The sequence below is a fragment of the Dicentrarchus labrax genome, unplaced genomic scaffold (genome assembly GCF_905237075.1).
Source record: "Dicentrarchus labrax unplaced genomic scaffold, dlabrax2021, whole genome shotgun sequence".
Lineage (NCBI taxonomy): Eukaryota > Metazoa > Chordata > Actinopteri > Moronidae > Dicentrarchus > Dicentrarchus labrax.
Genome location: NW_026136708.1, coordinates 9,038,665 through 9,056,690, shown reverse-complemented (window position 1 = coordinate 9,056,690; position 18,026 = coordinate 9,038,665). Strand labels below are relative to the sequence as shown.

The window sequence follows — 18,026 nt, the reverse complement described above, 5'->3', positions numbered from 1 at the left end:
GATTAAAGAAGTCAATGTTAATATACTTGTAATACATTACCCTGAAATCTTCCTTCTCTCTCTACCACGCAACATTATCTTTTGTTTCAAATATAGAAAACCCTATCTTTCTTTTTGGTTTCCTAGGTGACAGCAGTTCCCATGGAGCGTTATTGCAACGACCGCAGTGCAGAGTACGAATGGCGGGTGACACGCGCTGGAGGGGGCACAATCTTCAAACAGTGTTTCCTCTACGGCTCCCCTGAACTTGCCTCAGACTGGTGTAAGAGGGCCAATGCCTTCCACCCACAAAGCCCTGGGGGTGTGATGGCCCTCTACCCACGGCATGGATGGTCCTTCATTCGGATACCTGGTAAGGACTTCATTTTTGTGTGTCATGTTTCTTTTTTGCTATGCTTTGAACTGAGTTCCTGCCGTGGTGTCAGCTGTAGCTCACACTGGCTAACCGGATGCTATGTAGCTAAATGGTAACTAGACCAGGCCAGGTGATAAATTACTGTCTAAGACCTCTAGTAAATACCACAATTTGTGACTGTTAGTTCACAGCAGCAGTCTGCATTGCCGTGGGAAAAGACAGTGATGCTAAAACTTGTGGCCATGTTTCAGAAATACAGATGGTGCTGTGGAGTGTTTTGTAAGCTCATATCTTCAGTAATAGTAGTTTGCTCTATCTTTGTTTACTTGAGTCATATTTTAACTGTTTTGACTGACAGTTTTATCAAACGGTTGATATCCAGTTTTTGACAGAAGGGTAAAATAGGAGCCCGTGGGAGAGTCTACAGAGGCCAGACTAGGGTCAACAGGGCAGAGTCGGGCACATCACCCTCCTCTGTCACTTTCTGTCTGTCTGTCAAGCAGCCAATCCCTCACAATCTAATGGAACTGCTGAGATAAAGGGCTTCTGCGGGAGTTCACTCGCATAAACACCTACCATAAATTTTTTCCATTAAAGTCTGAATACAGGATCGTGGGTGTACATGTGCTTACAAGCGCTTTATCAGAAGAGCTTGGGCTCATTGAGTTAAGGGTCAGCGTAGAGCAGAGTGGGAGCTGGTTCACTGCCAGGATTCAGATGACTGATGGATGTCCAGGGTGAGAGAGGCCATTACAGTTTTACAGACAACACTTCCCTTCTCACTGACCTGCTCAGCCCCTCTACTTCTGATAAACTGTCTCTGTCATGGATTGTGATGACTGCTCTCTTTTTGTTTTGTGTGCTAACAGAGGTTCCTGGCTCAGAAGATTGATGCACATGTCCTTTGATACTTGTTTAATAGGCCTATAGTTTACTCATTTTGTGGCTTTTATTACTTAAAGACGCACTGTGACTTGATATTTAATCTCTGAATATAATCTTTAAATTCTATAGACACTCTCTCACAGATTACAGTATTGTAATGCTTGATTTTTTTGTCTCCTACCCATCTGTGTATACATGTGCTTGTGAGAGTGTTTGTGTGTAAAAGTGAGAAACAAAACAAGTATTTGTGTGTCTGTGTGAGAACCGTCTGAAAGCTCTTGTGAAGTTATACGGAGGCAGACAAAGCGAGGAAGTTTAGCTACTGGTCATTGTTCCAAGTGCTTAGTTAGGTAACACTAATAGATGGTCTGCCTGTGTGTTTGTGTGCAAGTGTGTATGTGTGTGTCTGTGTACCATCGGGTCCATTCAGGGAACTGTGCAGCGCTCACACGGGGCCTAAGGTGTCTCTCGCCTCTCCCCACACACTCTCCCACGCTCAGCGGTGTTGCGTATTCTTCACACAAACACACACAGTCCCGAGGACAAGCTTCACCCCCGTCTCTCCCCTTCTAAATGGACGGGACCGCGAACTGATCTGAAATCAGTATCTGGCCACAGCCTCTCAGTCCGTCTGGTCTCACACTTCTTTCTCAGCCTCAGTAGGAAGGAAGTGACCCAACACTGCGGCACCCGTCCTCCGCTGAACACATTGTTGCCACATCAAGGCCCAGATATGTACAGTAGCCCAGCTGAAGTTTCCCACCCTCCCTCTCCTCTGCACTCCCAGCCCCACACCTTTTAGAACAAATGGCAGAGCTGAATAACTGTTTGTTTTGAGCGCCATGGCGTGAGTACGGCTGCCCACTGATATCGACGGAGGAATCTAATCAGAGGACTTATTAGGAATCAGGCCACAGAGGAGGAAAAAACAATTGAGGCTGTAATGTCTTGGGCCTCCGCTTTTTGTTTTGTTTTTGATGTTACTGTGATGGCAAGGACGGAAGTCTTGTATCCAAAAAAGAATGCATTTTCTACTCTATGCTAATAATGTTAATACTGACAGTGATGTGATACTGCTGCACCTTTCCGACACCCGATCAGTGGTGATCACAGAGAAAGCAAGATGCATGCAGGGTTTCATGAGCCGTGATTTGAACCCATGCAGTCATCTAGTCTGAACCACCAGGAGACGACAGGAGAAGAGGTTTTGACTATAATTAGACGCATTCCAGTTTTGTTTGCTTGCTAAATTGATGTAGTTCTGTGGTCACCTCTCTTTCACTTTCCAGAAATCTCGAATATAGTAACAGTTGGTTCACTTTAAATTCAGACGGAGACCACCATTTCACGCTGAGAGATGTTATGCATCAGGTTATAGGAAATAGTTTTGAAATTGCGTGCCGTAGGATTATTTGCAGAACATTCCAGTGTGACACAGAAATAACCTTCCTTCGCTGTCTGTGTGGCCCCAACGTCGCTTTCAGTAATTAGAAGGAACCGTTCCACAAAATCACGGCCTTCTCACTATAGCGCCGACTCTTGACTCTTTTCCTAGCTTTATCGTGAGCTGGGAATTGACTGTCACTGCTGTGGAGGAGTGTATGTGTGTGTGAAGGGGATAGTAAAGGACTTGTATGTGTGTGACTATTTATCAATCAGACTATGAGAGTCAGATCTAGCCCAGCAGCCCACATCAGGCTGTGGGAAATGCAGTTCTGCCTTCCTGTCCCTTCAAAGAAACTCTGCGCTCCAGCAAAATGGCAGGAAGCTTCCCCGGCCCTCTGATAGACAGGCAGAAAACAACACACAGACGGCCAGCCTCACCACATCACCGTCTGACTCTGCCCCTCTCAAGCTGCATTAAACTGGCACCGGTAACCGTCTGCGGAATTTAACAGAGAAATAACAAAACAAAACATCCAGCCAAGTTTGTAAAGGGACACAGGGAGATGTTTTGATTTCCTAGTCCATTTTATGGCTGTTAATGTGTCCACAAGAAGGAAAAAAGTGTGTTCACAGATACTTAAGAAACTTAAATCCCGAAGTAGACTGAAGGGGGAGACATTAGCCACATTATATCCCTATGATGAGATCTTTGAACATGAAGCCAAGTAGTGTCTAGTTCACTCTGTCCCTTAGCCAGCTAGCGTTCATCTGTGGTGTGTGTCAAGTCAGTGTGGGCCAGGGGTAACTAGCAGTAATCTATCTTAATGACAGAGTTCACAGTGGGCTGCTGTGGTGTGGTGAGATTCCCCCAAGAAACTCTGAGTCCTCAACAGACTGTCTGTCTCTTCCCCTGCTTAACAACCCCTAGAGAACCAAGAGAAATGCTCTTGCATGTTTGAGGGGAGACAGTGATGTATTTGTTTCATATATATATATGTATATATATATATATACGTATATATACACACACACACCCATAAACACAGTCCATCACTAACTTTCTGTCAAAAGTAGTCACGCAGACACATTTTTTGGGCTTTCTGTAATGCATGTTTGTCATTTGGCTGTGCTCCAGTGTGTAGATACTGTGTTCTAGATGCAGACAGATTTTGGAGGAGCGTCTGTAAAACTTCCCCAACCTCCTGTTTTCTGTCAGTCACTTCCCTCCCAGCTTCCCAAAACCTCCCGCTGGCATCTGGCTCTTAGCTATACTGATGCTGCGGTAGCGAGAAAATTAAGTTTAAGTCAGACTTTTGTCAATACGTGCAGAGGCAGCAAAGTAGTGTCAGGCTAATATTTCCATCATCAGCGGTGCTGAACAAGTGTTGCCCATTGACTTATTGATTGCACAGTGTAATGTATCATTATACAGTGAGGGGCTGACGCTCAGTTCGATCGTTGATTCGACCTGCTCTGTGGCCCCCCATCTGTCTCTCTTTCTCACATAACCATCCATCCATCTTCTTTTATCAGCTCCTGATTTCTTTTTTTTTCTTCTTTTTTTTCATCCTGCTATCTCGCTGCTGTTCATCTCCTCCTTTTCGATCGCATCAGGGCCGCTACCCTCCCTGGTTAAGGGCGGCTCCTCTCTTGGCTTTGGCAGCAGCAGCCGCACAGGGGAAGGGTACAGGACAGGACAGAAGACTGTAGTGGCGTATTAATGAAATTAGCGCCGTAGTTGGTTTGGGAGTATCAGGCGCCAGGCACCAGGGCTGGGCCAGGGTTAATTAGCTGGCAGCAGGCCTCTAATTGGGTCAGGACCGTGTCAGGCCCCTGGCTCTGGCCCTACAGGGATTGGATTACACCGTCGGGGGACAGACAGTAGAGGGAGGGAGAGAGGGTGTGTAGGGGGGAAAACGGGAGGGAGAGTATGTAGTAGCGGAGGAGGGAAAGACCGAGAGGGAGCTGGAGGGTGGATGTGGTAGAAAGGGGGGAGAGAGGAGGGACAGGGGAGTGTAGCCTAATCTGCCAGCAGGAGGTAAAATGGGGAGGGCTGGCTGGGTGAATACCACTGTTAGACTGGATTGGATTTAAGCTGGTGGGCGGGAGGGGGGGGGTGCTATGAAAGAGGGGCAGGGCAGGTGGTGAAGCTTGATATGTGTATCCATAGCAACAGCAGAGTGGTGTGACACCACATGGGATTTTGTTTTGTTTTGGGGTGTGGTCTCAACGCAGTCCTTGTCCTCATCAGGCCACAATTAGAAAGTTGTTTTCTGTCCATTTCATTGCATTTGAATCCACATAATTTATAAAGAAATTTCTCGTCCTGTCCCGACTTGCTGTTCTGCTGTTTGGTTTTTGTGCGAGGTAATGTGAGGTTCCTTTTGTTTTGCTACCAGCTGTACGTGATATTTATGATGCCGTTACTATATAAACTAATTTGGACTGAATTTGAACTGAACTAATCTTGGAGGCCAATTCATTTTAAGCGCCACACAAGTTACATGTATAGACATATCCATTTGAATCCCTCTAAGCCCTTCACAATTCATATTACAAGCATGGTTGCTACATCCAGTTTGCTCACATTTATGACCTATGGTCATGCATTTCACCGCAGCCACATGTAGCTTATAATGTAAGCCATAAGTGTTATGTTGGAATGAGACAGACCACCAAAGCCCTCCCAAATCGCAATTATTCATTTTCTTGGCTGTGCTTTATAGGGTATGGCAGCGATATTTAGAAATAGGGATTTTCTGTATGCAGCACTAAATGTTTTGAACTCGGCCACCTCTCTATGTAAGCCACATCGCTGGGCTTTTGGGAGTTTGAATAGTTGCAGGGGTGGGATTTTTTTCCCCGTCATTTCTGTCGGACATCTGTTTCCCTGCTTTCCTTTGATTATTTAGCATCTTTTTTTTGGATCAATCATTTCTCTGAAGGTTGAATGTCACAGAGATTCAAATATGTGAATGATCAGACGGTGCCTCTGAGCGGGTATAAAAAAATCTAAATGTAGGCTATATCATCAGTGTAGTCAAATGTCAGAAGGTGGCTTTCTTAAGGAGCAGAGCGGCTCTCCTCTTAATGGTCTCCATCATAATCCAGGCATAAACAAGAGGATTACCCTGACTGACATGTCTCTTCATACAGAAATAATAGTATCCAACTGCTTAATATGGGATTTTCAGATTTGCAGTTTATGCCCTTCAAGAATTAGTTTAAATACATACCACATTTAGTCCTGTTTGGCCACAGAAATCCTCAGATAGGGGCTTTAACCCATCTTCAAACATGACATTGGAGTCTGGAGGCTTAAATATAATCTGCTAAACAGAAACAGATTGGTGGCAGGGGTTGAGCAGTAGTGCCTTATATGAGCATCTGCATCTTTGCCAAGTCGCGGTTTGCATCTGGGTGGTTGGCAGTGTGGCCCGCAGCGCTTGTTGGTGCCCTTGACTGAGCAGCGGCCCTGGTTAGGCTGGCACCTGCGGTGAGGACGCCCCGTCTCATCTTGACCACAACATCGCCGCCGCCACCATGCTAATACCGCCTCACTGTAGCTGGAGCCACCACAGACCCCCTTCACTCTCCGTCTGGACCTTTTGCTTTTCTGCACCCGTCTAATCCTCTGCATGTCTCACTCTCTCCTCCTTTTACTTTTCGATTCATCCACTTTCTTGACGCCAAGGCCAATTATAGGGCTTTTGATGACAGGATGGAGTGTTTGTGTATCTCATGGGTTTGCGGTGTGCTGGTCTCTTGGTACGCACTGTGTCGAGCCACAGCAATGCATAACAACTGCCTACCTTGTAATAAATCTAGACTGAAGGTGGATCTGCTTCAGATTTAGTTTATTGTCTCTTGCTAATAGTGTACTTTAAGGGATCTTTTATTGACCTCCTGTGTCCATTTTCCCTTCTTTTCCTCCATTTCTTTACTTTCCTTAGTGAAGTTTTAGAATTTTATTCCAGTTCATCGTAGTTAAGTTTTATTAACTTAGAAAATGTAACAAGGAATGACAACCGAAGTGGAAACCATATATACTTAGTCGACAGTACACCAGCTGTCTGGAGGAAGCCCAAACAAGTGACATATAAAAAATAAATATAGCTTTGATTTAGAACTCATCCTGTCAACACTGTCAGCTCTAGTGCTGTGTGACCAGGGCTGTATGTATATTTGACAGGCTGACACCACTCCACAGTGACCTGTAGGTGAGCTCTCCAATACCTCCCCAGAGTGTTTCCCCCTGTTCTTCTGTTCTATTAGTTCCTCTTTAACACCTCTACAGGGCCTGACCTTGTTTGGGGGGCTATGCTAAAGGGTCACAGGTCAGGGTTCAGCCTAAGTACACATTAGCATAGAATGCTACTGGTTAGAAAATGGAGAGAGAACCAGTTGGTTTTGTGTCGTTGGCTCATCAAGCGCACTGATTGTTTTTAAGCAATGACTTCATGTCAGGGTTTTTTACGGATATTGTGGCAGGACGTTGTCGTATGCATGTATTATCACAGCCTCAGTTGAAATTTTCTGACATTGTGTTTTGGATTAATGGCACGTGATTTTAACGCGGTTGGTTACATTACATTGACAAAGCAAGGAAATAAGACTGGGAAATATTTATAAGCCCAGGTTTTCACTGTACAAAAGGGCTTGGGAACAAGTGTCCCAACTCGAGTGCGAGGCGGCCAAGCCTGACTCTCCCATAGGGACTCTCTTGTAACCCTGGCCCGACCCTGTCACCTGACCCTGGACCTGGCCTTAGGTTCTCCCCACTCAGGGTCACGACCTCTTGGTCAAACACCATAGTGTGCCTGTCACTGGGTCGATGGCAGCCCCGTCCCTTTTCTCATTCTGCCATTGTGCCAGATGACGTTAATCCCTCATCAGTTGGACATGGAGGGAACCACTTCAACAGCGGACCCCGGGTCAGATTGCTCCCCATTTGCTCTCTGCGGCTCAATCGTTTGACCGGCCAAAGAGCACCTGATGTGGTGTTGGCAATAACATGACCAAGACCAACTGCCAGGCCTGTTTGCTCTTCTTTTGTGCCATTGTGTGAAATGGAGTGTAAATCACTTTTTCTAACAATTTCTCTTTCTTTCTTGTTCTCTCTCTCTGGTTCATTCACTGTCTCACTCTCAGCTGTTCTCATCAGCAGTCCAGTCAATAAGGGCACATGCTTTATTTAAACAATCACCAGATCAGGGGCAGATTTAGGAGGATTGATCCCCGGGCTGATCCGCTCGGGTGAAAGTGTCTTTATCCTAGAGAACTCAGTCTTAACGCAGACTTGTATTGATTACGGAAGAGTTAATAACCTCTGAATTGATTGGGCTGCTTTTCCGTATTCTGTCAGGAAGCAGATGTATTACATTATGACATTGTGTCAACGCACTAAATCTTAGCAATAAGGGAAAAGAATGACATGGAACCTTTGGTGTATATATACACACACACACACACACACACACACACACACACACACACACACACACACACACACACACACACACACATAGTTTGGGTTTTCATTTATTTGTCTTTCCCTCTTTTAGATAAGGAGAGCCTGATTACGGAAAGTGGCAAGCTCCACACCTTGGATATCTTGTTGAGTCGGCTAAAGGCCCAAGGACACAGAGTCCTCATCTACTCCCAAATGACCCGCATGATTGACCTGCTGGAGGTATAAACACACACACTCTCTCACACACACACACACACACACACACACACACACACACACAAACACACTGGACGGTGATTGCAATTCTCTAAAATCTTGTTACACTAAAATGAATTATTAATTTTAGAATTATTTAGTTTTAATTGTGACATAATTGTAGATTTTTTTACCCTTAAATAAGACACAAGTATGAACACATTCACATAAACATGTTTTTTAAAAAAGGGATAGTGTTCTCTGACAACACACCTTTAATGTGTCATTAACATGTATATCAAAGACCGTTGTTTAACTGGTCTTCTTCCACTGGAAAAGGTATTGAGCTCCAGTACCTCTAATCAGCCTGCCTGTCCCTCGTTAGTGCACTCATTAGACGGCTGATTAACAGGTCAGGGCTAATTAGCGGGGTCTCATCTGCAGGGGAGGCAGCCAGATGGGAGGGATGACTGGAAGGAGTAAGGAAAGAGGAGAGGGGAAGATGGGAGTGGCAAGGGCCTTTGGGTTAGAAGAGAAAGAAATTCTGCAGAAAATTGATGAGACAAAGGTAGTTTGGTAGGGAGGCAGAGGGAGAAAAAAGATGGGAACACATCAGATAACAGAAAGCCTGTAATTATAAACGCCATGGTGATTTTTTGTCTCTCTTATTTCTTTTATCTATATAGGATACATGCTGTAAGCTGCTTGTATGGGCAGAGAGCCAGTGCAAATACCTCATCATATTGTTTAGGTAATTTATGATCAAGGACAGTTAGTGAAGTCTCCCTGAGAAAAAAAAACTATATCCAGAGACACTTTCTGTCTTTTTAAGCTGCTTGGATAGCTCAAATCTGTTTGGAGGTCAGGTGCAATCAAGGTTGAAATTCACATAATTTGTCAATGTCCATAGGAAAACAGCAGAATAGAGCAATTCTGCCAGTGTTCATTTGTAGACGGCCTTGATGCAATACTCTACTGTTGCCTCCATATTTGTTGCAAACATCGCTATGGAGCCAAAAGAATCACGCATGATGTCATTGGGAATTCCTTCCCCATTCACACGGTGCAGTGTTGTTTATGCAGCCAAATCTTTTGATGGCAGATGGACCCAGCCCAGGTGGTTAAGGGCTGTCTTCCTGCGTGTCTGGAAAACAGCGGGAATGCCTTGTGTTAAAGGCCGCAGGAAAAACAGCAGTGGTGAGAATGCTCAAGATGGCCCAGATAACGCAGGCCAGGTCATTCTGTGTTAATGTTCTTCTCACCGACTGTCCCACCTGTAGCTGTTCCTCCAAGCTATGATTTTTAATGAGGCAGTACAGTGTGTTTTTTATAGTTTAAGTCACCTCATACAGTAATGGGAGGCTGTGACAGCATCTCCTCTACTAATGGGTTAAAGAGATCCACGAATGAAATCATATATCCACCCAATCTGGCTCCGGTTTTCCTTGACCATATTATCTTTCTCATTGGTTGGGGATAAAAGTTCTGCAGATGGAGTTGATTTCCTGAACATGAGACTGTGACTAAGAGAAAGAGGCTGATGCTAATCTCTGTCATTAGCGTCATTGTTTTCGTCGCCGGTCGGCTGCCGGCTCTTCTGGTGACATCACGTTGTTGGGTGATGGATCGTTAAGATCCGGGTGGCCTGAAGAAAAAATAATATTGTTGGCTTTCTCTGGCTACAGCCAATTGTGGAGCGGGACCGCCAAGTCACTGCCCTCCTGCTCTAAGCTGAGATGTGTGTCTGTGGTTGCTTAGACTGCACTTTACTGTGCTGCAAGTCTGCAGCTTAGATTTCAGTGCTGGCGGGAATGCCCACACTGACTCTTTGGTATTGCAGCCAGAAAATCAGCAGTGGATTTTTATTAAAGCAAAAAAATTACAGATATACAACTCTGACTATATGTGCCAATCAGTTCCTCTTTTTCATTATTAACCAACATAAACTGGGATACATTGACCCATTACACAGAACAAAGCATGTATTACATTTAGCTTATTACATGATACAATTATGATACATTCTGACCATTTATTACAATACTTACTTTATCACTATATTTCTGCTACACTTGCCCAACACTGCTGTTAACTGATATGATATTACTTAATACAGTACTCCACCACATTGCACTCATGGTGTCATGGTGGACACTTTAAAACTAAAACAACCAAAACTGATCCAACACAACTAGAGACATTGTATTTTTGTATAGCACACACTTATTCCATGTCAAAATTTGGAATCTACATTACCCACAATGCCACTCGACCACAGACAATTCAATCAGAGACTTGAGTGTGTTATGCTAGTAGCGGCTAATGTAGCCACGAGCCTCTGGCCTCAAGTGGAGGTGAGGAGTGGGCTACAAAGCTCTGGTAAGGTCACTTTTTTCTGACTCCACATTTTCAAATTTGTGGTCTTCAGCCCAACCAATGCTGACTCAAATGACATGACACTTAAGGTAGTATCAGACTTTGCAGGAGCCAACCAAAGACCTTATGTAACTTTTTTTCACATATGCAGTAGTACTCCCCAAGACCTGTAAACAGACTAATGTGAATTTCAGTGGTGTTCTCCTTTAAGTTAATTATAGCACTCAACAAGTTTTGATGACTTTTCCAGTCTCAGGCTCGTAGAAAATGTATTTGGTATTTGTTTGTATTATGGCACTGAAAGCAGTTATGACATACTTGTGTGGATTGCAACACAGCCCTAATGAAGACGTCTGTAACAATGTTGGCAATCTATGCTGTTTGCTGGCTAAACTTTATTTTTAGTGCCACTACATCATGTTCTTTTCAGTATTATTTTTGCAGTTGTTGTGTCTGTAGGGAACAAACTGTGACCATGCACACTGTGTTCCCAATTTAGGAACTGCAATACATGCTCCTGCAACCATGTTCTTCTGAGAATTTGTTTCTTGACTTTGGGGATTCATTGTTTGGGAAGTTAAAAACAACCTGGCTGCCACTCCTTGCTCTTTCTAAAAGGTGGCTTTCATGCACATGTGAGATATATTAGACAGGAAAGAGGAAATTTCATCATGCTTTTAAACAAATGTCTCTTCTCCACTGCCTATTTCCTCCCATACATCATTTTAAGTTTGTACGTCAGATATCACAAGCATGAAGATTTGTTTTTACTAAATACGATCCATAATGAGCTGCTAACAGTTTGTTGAACAAGATTAACATTTTGTCCTGCCAGGTTGACCTAAACCTACACTTTAATTTATAACATTTGCAGTGGAACACATTACATAATATGTGGAAAACTTTAGAAATGTAGAGGTGTCGCTTATGATTAACACCAACTCCAACAATACAAGAGAAAATTGCCAGCTGTTGAGGTATTGATTCCTCAACAGCCAGACTCAAAAAGCTTGAAAACATGGCAGCTGAAGGTTGCAGAGATTGTAACAGATGATGTCTAAGTCTGAGGGATCTCAGATAATCCTCGTCTGCCTCTTTTTTTTCTGATGATTTAGACATAAATGAATCTTTAACATTAGTAAGGCTGAGTAAGGCTTTCTGTAAGAGCAACAATATCTGCAACATCCTGCTGGCAAGCCATCAAAACCCAATTCAACAAGGTCAGCAGCAGTTTGGCGAGCACCGGGCTAATGGTCCCTAATGTAGTGTTCACTCAGAGCAGATGGGGCTGTTGGGAACAGAGCCAGACACACAGAGAGGGCAGGGCAGGAGGCCCCTTAGTGTCATGATAGGGGTTTGGGGAGTCACAGAAAACATAGTGTCAAATCATTGATATCATTGGTAATGATTGTGAGAGGTGAGTTGTGATGTGTGCCAGTAATTGTGACCGGTTCGTTGGTTCGAGGGCACTGACATGTTTGAGTGAGGGGGTCAGGGGTTCAGGGCAGTGCTTAAAGAGAGATCAACATGTCACCTCATCACTGCTGTTGCACTCAAGATCCCCTCCCATCAGACCTAACACCCACACAGGAACACACACACTTATACAGAGCAGCTTAGGGGGGTATAGAATATCAAATTCTGCATTTCTCAATGTCTCTCTGGGCTGGGATTGAGGTTTCAGCTCCAGCAAATGCGTGTAAGAAATGTGGGATTTTGATATTTTGGACACAAGGTTGCTGTCAGGCAGGAATTCTAACATTAAAGATTGGTATTTCTTGACCCTTGGAACTTAACAAGTAGAGCTGCAGGGCGTATTTGCTTCCTCAGAGAAAGACTTGAATAGTACTGCATATTTGAGAACTTATTAAATTCAGGATTAAAGTTTGAGTTCCAGTTTCTTAAAGTTTGAATGACAAGAGTCTGGAGGTTGGTTGGTTTCAAAATCAGTAGCGAAGGTGGTCCAGGAAGGATAAGTTGCACAAATCCATGAATTCCATACAAACCTGGATCCAGTTCTTTAACTGCAATTCCTTTGATAATCAGCAAATATTCACACTTATGTCTTCACTCATGAGCAAACATTTTGTAATATTTGATGATATACATAATTATGTCATCGATTTTCTTCATTTTGTCCCATCTCCAGGAGTACATGGTTTACCGTAAGCACACCTACATGCGGCTCGATGGATCCTCCAAGATTTCTGAGCGTAGAGACATGGTGGCTGACTTCCAGAGCCGGTGGGTGAAGTTCAATGTGATCGTAGAGTGTGTGTGTGTGTGTGTGTGTGTGTGTGTGTGTGTGTGTGTGTGTGTGTGTGTGTGTGTGTGTGTGTGTGTGTGAGAATGTGCAGGAAACCAAACACCCCTTTTTTGCCAATAACTAACCGTAAATGGGCCTTTTTGTATATTGCATCAGTGAGTAGTTTAATCTTGCGTCCAAATACAGTATGTACAGTATGTGTGTGTGCGTATATTTCCTCCGCATGCTCTGGTTTACATTAGTGTGCAGCTCTGAGGTGCCGGTGTTACTCTGGTTCTCGTTGTAGGTGAGAGAGTTCATGGTTTACTGAAAGAGCTTGATTTTACGGCACTCTACCGTTGGTATCGAGTACATATTTAATTTCACATGCCTTTCCCTCTCTTAGTTTTAATAGGTTATAGCGAACAGTGTCATTGTGAATTATACCCGGTTTCGCTGCCAGGCTTTAAGTTTGTGTTGACATTTTTGAGAATGATTCTTAACTTACACTGTAACTTAATTGTGTGCCAGTTGTAAATGATATCTTTCGATTTTGTGTGTGTCTCTCCCTCTGTCCCCCTCCTCCTCTCCACTCCCACTGCCCCCTGCAGGACGGATATCTTTGTCTTTCTGCTGAGTACGAGGGCTGGAGGTCTCGGCATTAACCTGACTGCTGCTGACACTGTGAGTCACCGACACAATGAGGGGGAAAAGACGGCACTGATACAATATCAAAGCTTCAACAGCACTAGTATTTCCTAAGTACAATACTGACAACATAGTATGGATGTGTGTGTATATATTGAAGGGGGGAGAACATGCATATATAAATGATGATCTCTCTCTCTCTCTCTCTCTCTCTCTCTCTCTCTCTCTCTCTCTCTCTCTCTCTCCCCGTTTATCAACATCTCTCAGCATAATCTGCCTTTGTGTCCCTACATCCCTGTTCAAGCAGGATTAGCTTTTCATGACAATGAGTTTGAAGTGACTGTTAACACAGGACATCTGTCATGTTAAATGGCAGTTCACTTGGGATAACACATCCCGGTAATTAGTCTCAGAATTGACAGAGAAGGGAGTGTTTACATCATGTTTGTGCTTTCATCAGGCAAATTGAAACATGCAGTAAACAATAACAATACAACAGGATTAAAAACTTGACTATAGGTGACCTTGTTGTTGCTTACCTTTGTTGTAGAAAGTTAAGACCTTTTTTTGGTTCCTTCCAGGTCATCTTCTATGACAGTGACTGGAACCCCACAGTAGACCAGCAGGCCATGGACAGAGCTCACAGGTTGGGTCAGACCAAGCAGGTCACTGTCTATCGCCTCATTTGTCAGGGTACCATCGAGGAGAGGATCCTGCAGCGGGCCAAGGAGAAAAGCGAGGTATTAAACACTAGCACTTCTTCATACAATACACAAAATATGAGATTTGAGAGCTTTAAAAAGCCTCAGTTCCAGTAAACCTGTTTCAACATTGTTAGTCATGCTGCAACTAATGCAATAATTAATTAATTACAGAGTCAATTAATGCTTTATGGTTCTTGTGTAATAAGATCCAAAGGGTGGTGATCTCTGGAGGCAACTTCAAACCGGACACACTCAAACCCAAAGAGGTGGTCAGCCTGCTTTTGGATGACGATGAGCTGGAGAAGAAACGTGAGTGTTTTGAGGCAACACGTCTTCATCTTGATTCTATTCCGTTTTTTACCGTAAATATAAGGAGGAAATTAAAAACAAAAATGCATTTTGTCTTCTCCTGTAGTGCGTCAGAGACAGGAGGAGAAGAGGCAACTGGAGGAGAGCAGCAAGGTGAAAGAGCGCAAGAGAAAAAGGGAGAAGTATGCCGAGAAGGTACAGTACATCTCAGTCTTCTAAAAGAAGACAGGAAGGGACAAATGTGAGATGTTAAACACCTTGCCAGTGTTAAGTTTGTCCCATGGAGAAGAAAGGGTCATTAAAACCAAAAAGGTTCACCCTCATCAAATTTCATGATGATCTCCATGTTAGATTATCAATTATCTTGTGTGAAAAGTTGATATTTTGGCCTGAGGGTGGCAAGTGGAAGTGGAAAGCTAAGTGACTGTCCAAAATTGAGAGGGTTCATCCTCTGTGGAGTGTGATTTTTCTCAGAAAACTTAACTACAATCTGACTATTAACCTTTGAATGTTTGTGTTTAAGTGTAGAGTTTGACCTCAAGCCAGAGAAAAGGCCAGATAGTCATCAAAAACATTAGGATTTGTCCTCTGGGGATTATCCAGACTAAATTTCATGGAAATCCAACCATTCGTTTGAGATATCTTATCATGGATTTAGGTAGTGCTAAATACGAGGTCAGGGGGGTCATCAAAATCATTAAATGGCATGGTCTGGGGAGCGTATCCATACCAGATTTCACTGCAATCTGGCCTGTACTTGGTGAGTTTTCTTGCTCTCGACTCAAGTGTTGGACAGACAGGCCAACCAACTGAACACTCCACATAGACGTCCTTAGGCCTTGAAGAGGAATGTTAAGGGAGATTCATCTACAACTGGGAATGGATTGTTGTGGAAATTCTTGCTGCTGGTGAAGAATGAAATAGAGAACTTCTGCCGCCGACAAGTTTATTTTCTTGCAAAGAAAGGTCAATCAACACACGGCGGTCAAGATGAAGAAGGACCCCGAACATGGGGAAGCTAAACATTTATACCTGAGGACCACCTCTTCACACCCCTTTGTCTGCTGTAGGGTCTGGCCTTCCAGGAAGTGCTTCCCACCCTCTGCCCAGGACCCCTGCTTTTTTTAATATGGGTGTCACGGGTTCCAATCTACAACACAGGACCTGGCATCTTTGTTAGAGGTTGCACTGCGCTGAAACAAAGAAACTGAACTACCATACAGGATTGTAGCTAAATTTCCTCCTCCCCTTCTCCCCTTCCCCCTTTTCTGTTTTTAATCTGAAGAAGAAGAACGAGGAGTCGGAGAACAAGAGGAAAAAGGAGGTGAACCTGGTCATCTCTCATGCGCCTTCAGCCGACAACTCCAACCTCTCTGCAGATGGAGACGACTCCTTCATCAGTGTAGAGATGGACTCGGCCATGCCCAGTCCCTTTAGTGAGGTGAGGGATTTCTGGGTAAAAACAGAGTGGAGTGACTGTCCTTATATCAAAGAGAAGGAAGTGGAGGAGGGGAATACTATATATAGATGATTGATTAGTTACTTACTTACGTACTTAAGTGTCCTGTTCCATATGGTGCTCAGCCCATATGGGTTTACAAGACAATAACCAGGATAGCCACATGGCAAATCAGAATATACAGTTCCATAATTTCAAAAAGACCACATTTCAAAACATTCACATTCCATGACAGAAATGTTTTCTTTTTTCGGATACAATGTTCTCTGTCTTAGGTGCCATCCATTTTCTAGAAATCTTGCTAAGACAAAAGTTTCCTCAGCAAAGAGCCAACTCAACATATCACCTTCAGACAACCAAAACAAATCAGGGTTCTTCAACTAGATTTTTTAAAACAGATGATTACTCAAGTCATTGCACTGTGTATGGGGCAATGCAACACAAAATGAAATTCATTCTCAAAAAGGTTACAGAAAACACATAAACACTGCTCTCTAGGAGTACCATTAAAATCATGACCAGTTCTTAACTGAGCACATGCTGCCCTCTCTGTAAATGAAATGTTATTTAAGGTTCTATGTAGAGATCAGCTTTGATTTTAACATAATTTCTGAGCTTTGGCATATTCCAAATCTCTGAATTCCATCTTATGTCCCCTTCAAGAACCTACTTAGTAGTATGCTTATACACCCCAAGACACCACCTATTGGTTTGACTGTCGATAGCATTTCTGTCAGCGAGAACCTTAAAACCCCATACTCCTACATCACAAAATATAATTGAACCAACCATGAACCAAAGTTTTGAATGTTTTAAAAACTAAGGTTGGGACACAATTTAATTTAATTTATTGCCTAACACTCTTCCTCTGACTCTAAAAGCTCACATTTGTATGAAAGGTATGGTTGCGCTTCTGTTCACAGTGCTTTATAAAGTATAATCTTTGCTTTTTCACTGTTAATAGCAAGTCTCCATTTACTACACCATAAACTCAATATTCAGCCTTTTTTTTCCTTCAAATTAATCTCTTTTTTTCGGCAACCAACACAATGTCATCAGCATATAATTGAATACTAAATTTCATATCGTCAATAGCTATGCCTGATTTCTTGAGCTAAGTCATTTACATGACTGTGATATATGTTGCAGTGGATGGTAGTGGCTTTTCCATTAGGTCACTTTGGTATATATCCACAAACTGTATCCTCTTAATATTTACTCCTGTTTTGGTTATTGATTCCTCTCTTTCCACATTACTTTCTTCTTTCATTCAATCTTGTTCTATCCTATCACAATTCCTCAATCCCTTCTTTACTTCCCTTATTTTGTACTTCTACTTATCTATCCTATTCCATACATCCTGTGCCTCCTGTCTTTCTTTGCTCCCTTCCCTCTCCTCTTCGTTCCTCGGAATTGTTTTTCTATTGTTTCCCTTTGCTGTACCGGCCCGGTTCCCTTGATCCCTGTGGTGCTGACCCCCAGCCTGTGTGTGTGTCTGTGTCTGCTCCTGTGCATGGTCAGATCTCCCTGAGCAGCGAGCTCCAGCCTGGCTCTTTACCACCGGATGCCGACGCGGACGAGAGCAGCAGCGACATGCTGGTCATCGTGGATGATCCTGTGTCCTCTGCGCCGCAGTCCCGTGCCACCAACTCCCCCTCCTCTGTGACTGGATCAGTCTCCGACAATATGAATGGTGAGACAATGGAGCAAGAATAATTAATACTTACAATTTTTAATTCAAAATTAAACAGTGGTAGAAAGTAACTCAGTTACTCAAGTGCAATAATTAAGCACAAGTACTACAGCATTTTATTTCAGTGGCAAATATTGTACTTTTTACTCCATTACATTTATCTGAAAGCTATAGTTACTAGTTACTTTGCTGATTAAGAATATTTTTTAATACAAATGAGCCTTTAATATGAATTATTTATTTTAAAGTGCCAAATAGTATATAAAGTAGTTCAAATTAGCTCCACCACAACTACTTC

At 43.2% G+C, this 18,026-nt stretch overlaps 1 protein-coding gene across 9 annotated transcripts in view; it reads left to right on the top strand.

Moving 5' to 3' along the window:
• Positions 1 to 18,026, top strand: part of ino80 (INO80 complex ATPase subunit) — a 37,467-nt gene that overhangs the window by 15,111 nt on the left and 4,330 nt on the right. For 6 of the 9 annotated variants that reach the window (XR_007885853.1, XM_051409557.1, XM_051409558.1 and 3 more), the window contains exons 27-35: positions 127 to 352; positions 8,191 to 8,318; positions 12,820 to 12,914; positions 13,527 to 13,599; positions 14,145 to 14,303; positions 14,474 to 14,576; positions 14,683 to 14,771; positions 15,862 to 16,017; positions 17,557 to 17,728. Coding sequence is in view for 8 of the 9 variants with exons in the window: in XM_051409557.1 (XP_051265517.1) it covers positions 127 to 352; positions 8,191 to 8,318; positions 12,820 to 12,914; positions 13,527 to 13,599; positions 14,145 to 14,303; positions 14,474 to 14,576; positions 14,683 to 14,771; positions 15,862 to 16,017; positions 17,557 to 17,728 (1,201 nt within the window). In the remaining variant the exon portion in view is untranslated. The remainder of the gene's footprint in view (positions 1 to 126; positions 353 to 8,190; positions 8,319 to 12,819; positions 12,915 to 13,526; positions 13,600 to 14,144; positions 14,304 to 14,473; positions 14,577 to 14,682; positions 14,772 to 15,861; positions 16,018 to 17,556; positions 17,729 to 18,026) is intronic. The other 3 variants (XM_051409560.1, XM_051409559.1, XM_051409556.1) reach the window with 3 other exon arrangements.